The 4,226-nt window shown below is 43.7% G+C and overlaps 1 protein-coding gene across 4 annotated transcripts; it reads right to left on the bottom strand.

The window, feature by feature from the left end:
* Window positions 1–266: 266 nt before the first annotated feature.
* On the bottom strand, window positions 267–3,850 carry LOC119308350. Of its 4 annotated transcripts, none has more exons than XR_005150062.1 (4): window positions 3,640–3,850; window positions 3,244–3,560; window positions 659–970; window positions 314–565 (listed from the first exon to the last, which is right to left on the bottom strand). XR_005150062.1 is itself a non-coding variant. In XM_037584468.1 (3 exons), exons 1-3 carry the CDS (start codon window positions 3,793–3,795, stop codon window positions 805–807), a joined length of 639 nt encoding a protein of 212 aa, XP_037440365.1. In that variant the 5' UTR covers window positions 3,796–3,850; the 3' UTR covers window positions 267–804. The 4 variants fall into 4 exon arrangements, 1 of the variants encoding a protein (XP_037440365.1); XR_005150063.1 differs by having other exon boundaries at window positions 3,256–3,560; XR_005150064.1 differs by having other exon boundaries at window positions 3,265–3,560.
* Window positions 3,851–4,226: the final 376 nt, after the last annotated feature.

Here is a 4,226-nt window from a genome sequence, read left to right as displayed (position 1 = left end):
CCCCCAAGCCCTAAACCCTAAAAGCAAATGAAACTCGGTAAAACTTAGTAAAAACTTAATATTGCTGCTATCAAGTTATAATGTTTGAAACTTGGTAAAATTTTAGTATAAATTATCAAAATGTATTCAAAATTGGTCTTGTTCAAAGGTACTTGTTGCAACAAACACAAATATGCAAACGAAACTTAATTTGAATTTTCGGTTCAGAAAATATAGTACTAGATTCAAGTTTAAAGATGAAGAAAAAGCATTGAAGGCGAGGTGGGTGAAGCATGCAACTCTTAACCAGTATCTTCCATCGCGATATCACATATTGGCCGGCAGAGAAAAATATTTCTTGACAAGTTTTTTTTAACACATCTTGACGAGTTGAGAGCCAGCTCAATTACAAGATTGAAAAATCTCCTCCTATTTATTTTGTTAAAAAAAGAAGCTAAATGGGGTATTTTACTGGAATGTTGATCTTGTCCGACCGAAAAGCACAAATCCACCATCACCTTGAGGCCTTCATCTCATGGTCCAAAACCCCAAATCCAGCATCACCAATCAGCAACAAGACAGGCCGCTGGTGATAACACTTGTCAGTTCATCGAACTCAACAAGAACGCCATTACTGTAACTGGACAGGACACAAACTTAACCGAGATACAGCACTCACCTTGTATCCCGCATTGTCACAGCCAAAAGAACATTAAGCATTCGACTCATCCGGAACAGACTAACAACTGACGAGCAAAGTTGAACAGACGAGGACTAATAGGTCAACAATCGTTCTATTCTTCATCTTTTCCGACAACGATCAGGTCAATGATCTTTGGTGAACATCCCTTCCAATGTTTTCAGCCAGCTCACGTACTGGACCTGCTCCTTCTGAAGCAAGTGTTCACGAAGTGAGGTCGCTAGTTCAGGGGTAACGCCTCTTGCCAGGAGATATTCTTTCAGTGCAGTCTGTAGCTTAGGATCCAAATCCCTGCATAGCGGAAGGAAAAATACTCTCACTCAGTGCAATTGGAGAGGAACACCACATGCTTCTTGAGCTTGCTGCTTTTTAAATGAATCAATTGCCTCCTTGGTGTTTTTGTAAATTATAAATGTGATCCTTTTGTCTATATGGTGGGGCAACATGATCATTATACATTGAAACAACTGATATAGTTAACATCGACAAGAATTTCATGGATGAGAAACACATCCATTTTTTATTTTTTATTTTTGCACCTGGCCTCAGAATAAACCATAGGCACCATTTGGCCTCACTCAGAACAAACCATAGGCACAATTAACAACAACAGATGTAACTGAATAGCATATGTATGTTCTCTATTCGGTATGCACTTGCACATTGTGTTTCAAACATTTAATACAGTAGAGCAAAAAAGAAAGTGGGTATGAGGCATTATCCATCTTAAGCCTAGTCTAGTCCCAGCTTAACATGCATCAGGTATGGGGTTCTGGCAGAAGATGCACAGTATGCCTTATCCGGTCAAATACGGTTTGGCCTAAATGACCAATCTGAGACAAGTCATCAAGCAAATGGGTACAAGTTTACAAATTATCAAATTACATGTCATGGATTAGCTCCTCCTAATCTATACTAAAACAAACTCTTGCTGTACCATTTTGTTTAGCCTAATCATTTACAGTAAGACAGCACAGCTATTTCGAGTAAGGGATCCCTTCGAGTAATTCTACGTCTATTTTCATCCCGAAAAAGTGATGTTTAACTGCACACCTTGCAGTCAACGCTTAGGTAATAATTGTTCATACTTTCAAAACCATTACCCTTTGTCCCTTCCCATATTAATAATCGACAAAACCTCTTGCTATATCTCATGCCCAACTTCACAATGGAAAAGAGGTACAGGTTCCAATTGCTAGCACAAGTTGCATGCCAAGTACTCCCTCTGTCCCAAAATAAGTGACTCAACTTTGTACTAACTTTGTACTAAAGTTAGTACAAAGTTGAGTCACTTATTTTGGGACGGAGGGAGTAGTAGACATGACTTGGGGCAAGTCAGGTGCTACACCACATTCACGTTAACTTCTGATGTTAAAACCTTGGTTCCAATTCTCTATTAACTAAAGGCAACATCGGATGCTTTAATTCGGTATTACACCCACGAGCAGCAATCTTGAGAAATTAGGGAATGAAATAAAGCATAACTTAGAATTTTAACATTGAACACCTTTCAGATAGATCTACTCTGGGGGAGTATATCATTTAACTAATTTAGTGCCCAAAGCAAAGCAATTGCACAAAATGCGCCACAAAGGGGTGATCACATAAAGTATACGGCCGTAACATTTATTGGAAAAGAAGGATCTCACCAAAATTTCAACCACTATCGACTATTATATAGGGAAATAACTACTCAAAATAAAATAGCGGCAGTCATCTAAAGAGTTAGGGCAACAACCGAGCCCTGGCAAGTCGCCTTATATACAGAAGGAATCTAATCGACTGCAAGTGGTACTAGCATTTCCTCTTAAATAATTTCAGGTTTAAGAGTAAGACCACCAGCAGTTAGTGGTCTCCACAAACTGCAACAGGAGTTTCAGACTTGCAGTTATCAATGGCAGAGGTGTTGTGACAAGAAAATCCTATGCTCTTTACATCCTGCATCCAGCTATTAAGAAATTCCAAAGAACGTAGAGACAGACTCTCCCCAGATCATTTATGAGAAATTCTGCGGTCGGTCACCCTTTGTATTGTAAGATTTTCTGGAGGACTCCGATTCTTAGGAAATTTTCTGTATAAATGCTCTTTGGTTCAAAGAAACGGTGCTGCCAAATTCCTATGGATTGATTTCCTATGCTCCAGCTCCACCGGATTTCAAAATTCACCAAAACCTTATTTGTAAACACATCCGCATACAATCGAGGCAATTTTCCTATGTTCAAACCAAATTATAATTCATTCACCTTTCTTGGGGTTTGTTAAAGAAGTCCTGTGATTTGTATTTCATTCCTGTCAAATTCATGTTTTTATTTTCCAAATGACCAGATCAGCCGGGTTCCATTATCACTCTATCAGCATCCTTGTGCAACAGAAAGTAAAGACTAATCTAGGATTTCAGGCCGCGCAATGCTAGCCATAGTGGTGTTTTCACGTTCCTGCTTTCTTAACTCCCTAGTTCCATGCAGTAAACCCCAATGTATCAGTTCAGTCAGAAGTTCAGTTGACACATGGTATACATAGCATGATTAACAGAATTAGAAACCAAGCAACGCAAGGAACATAACCCGAAGTCTGACCCTTCATACTTGCTGTCTCCACCATCGCCAGGGAACGCGTGATACGAAAGGGCAGTTATATCATAGCCAGCAGCAGCCCCGCCGGCGGCGGCAACCGCGCGGCAATCGAAGCGCAGCAGCGGTTCCACTCCTGGCTTGCTGACGAACACCTTCATGAGCGCGTCCCTGGGCAGCGGTTCCTCGCCTTCGAAGCGCAGTGGGGCGAGCAGCGCCGACACGTGGACCTCCTCGGCGTCTCCGCGGCGGCGCAGAAGCACGTCCTGCGCACGCGGCGCGTCCGACACGGTGGCAAAGCCGAGAGCCTCCTGGGAATGGGAAAGGGGGCGTGAGTGGGCGTTGGATTGGGGCTGGAAGTCAGTGGTGGGAGGATAGGGCGGGGGGTACCTGAGAATGGAGGGAAGAGGGGGAGGAGGAGGGGGGCGAGGAGAGCTCGTGGGCGATCTCCGCACGCAGGGCGGCTAGGACGCCGTCGTCCTTGGCGCCGCGGCGGCGCCGCCGGAGGACGCCGGAGGCGGACGTGCTCAGGCGCCGCAGGAACATGGCACCGGGCTTGAGAGAGATGCGGATCGGTCACGACTCGAGCCTGGTGCGGTTGTAGCGGTTCGTTCGCAAACCAAATCAACCATGAGCACAGCTCAAAAACAAAAAACAAAAACTTTTTTTTCATGAATATGTGTCTCATTCGTATCAGAAAGATTAAAATACAAGTTACATAAAGACCAACATGATAAAATTGAAAAGGCAGCAGAACATCTCTGCGCTTGACACCAACGCCGCCACCTGCCTCGGGCACCACCATAGCAGTCATCGAAAGAAAAAATAACGGATCACCTTCTCACTCGAGCTTGACACGGCTCCATCGTTGATATGCACCGTTGCGGGCCTCCAAGGTGGCTCGCCAAAAACGAAACCATTACCATTGAACGAATCAGACCGGGGAACACCCCGGACACGCCATCGAACTTCATATC

This window comes from Triticum dicoccoides, chromosome 5B, assembly GCF_002162155.2.
Source record: "Triticum dicoccoides isolate Atlit2015 ecotype Zavitan chromosome 5B, WEW_v2.0, whole genome shotgun sequence".
In the NCBI taxonomy this organism is placed as follows: domain Eukaryota; kingdom Viridiplantae; phylum Streptophyta; class Magnoliopsida; order Poales; family Poaceae; genus Triticum; species Triticum dicoccoides.
The sequence above is the reverse complement of the archived record's forward strand: the minus strand, read 5'-3'. Positions and strand labels throughout refer to the sequence as shown.

Bases quoted from the DNA above. Each gene is read 5' to 3' on its own strand.
- LOC119308350 (XM_037584468.1), bottom strand. From the start codon at position 3,795: ATGTTCCTGCGGCGCCTGAGCACGTCCGCCTCCGGCGTCCTCCGGCGG. The intron at 3,561-3,639 runs GTACCCCCCGCC...TCCCATTCCCAG, and splicing joins CCTCTTCCCTCCATTCTCAG to GAGGCTCTCGGCTTTGCCAC. The intron at 971-3,243 runs GTTATGTTCCTT...TCCGCTATGCAG, and splicing joins TATGAAGGGTCAGACTTCGG to GGATTTGGATCCTAAGCTAC.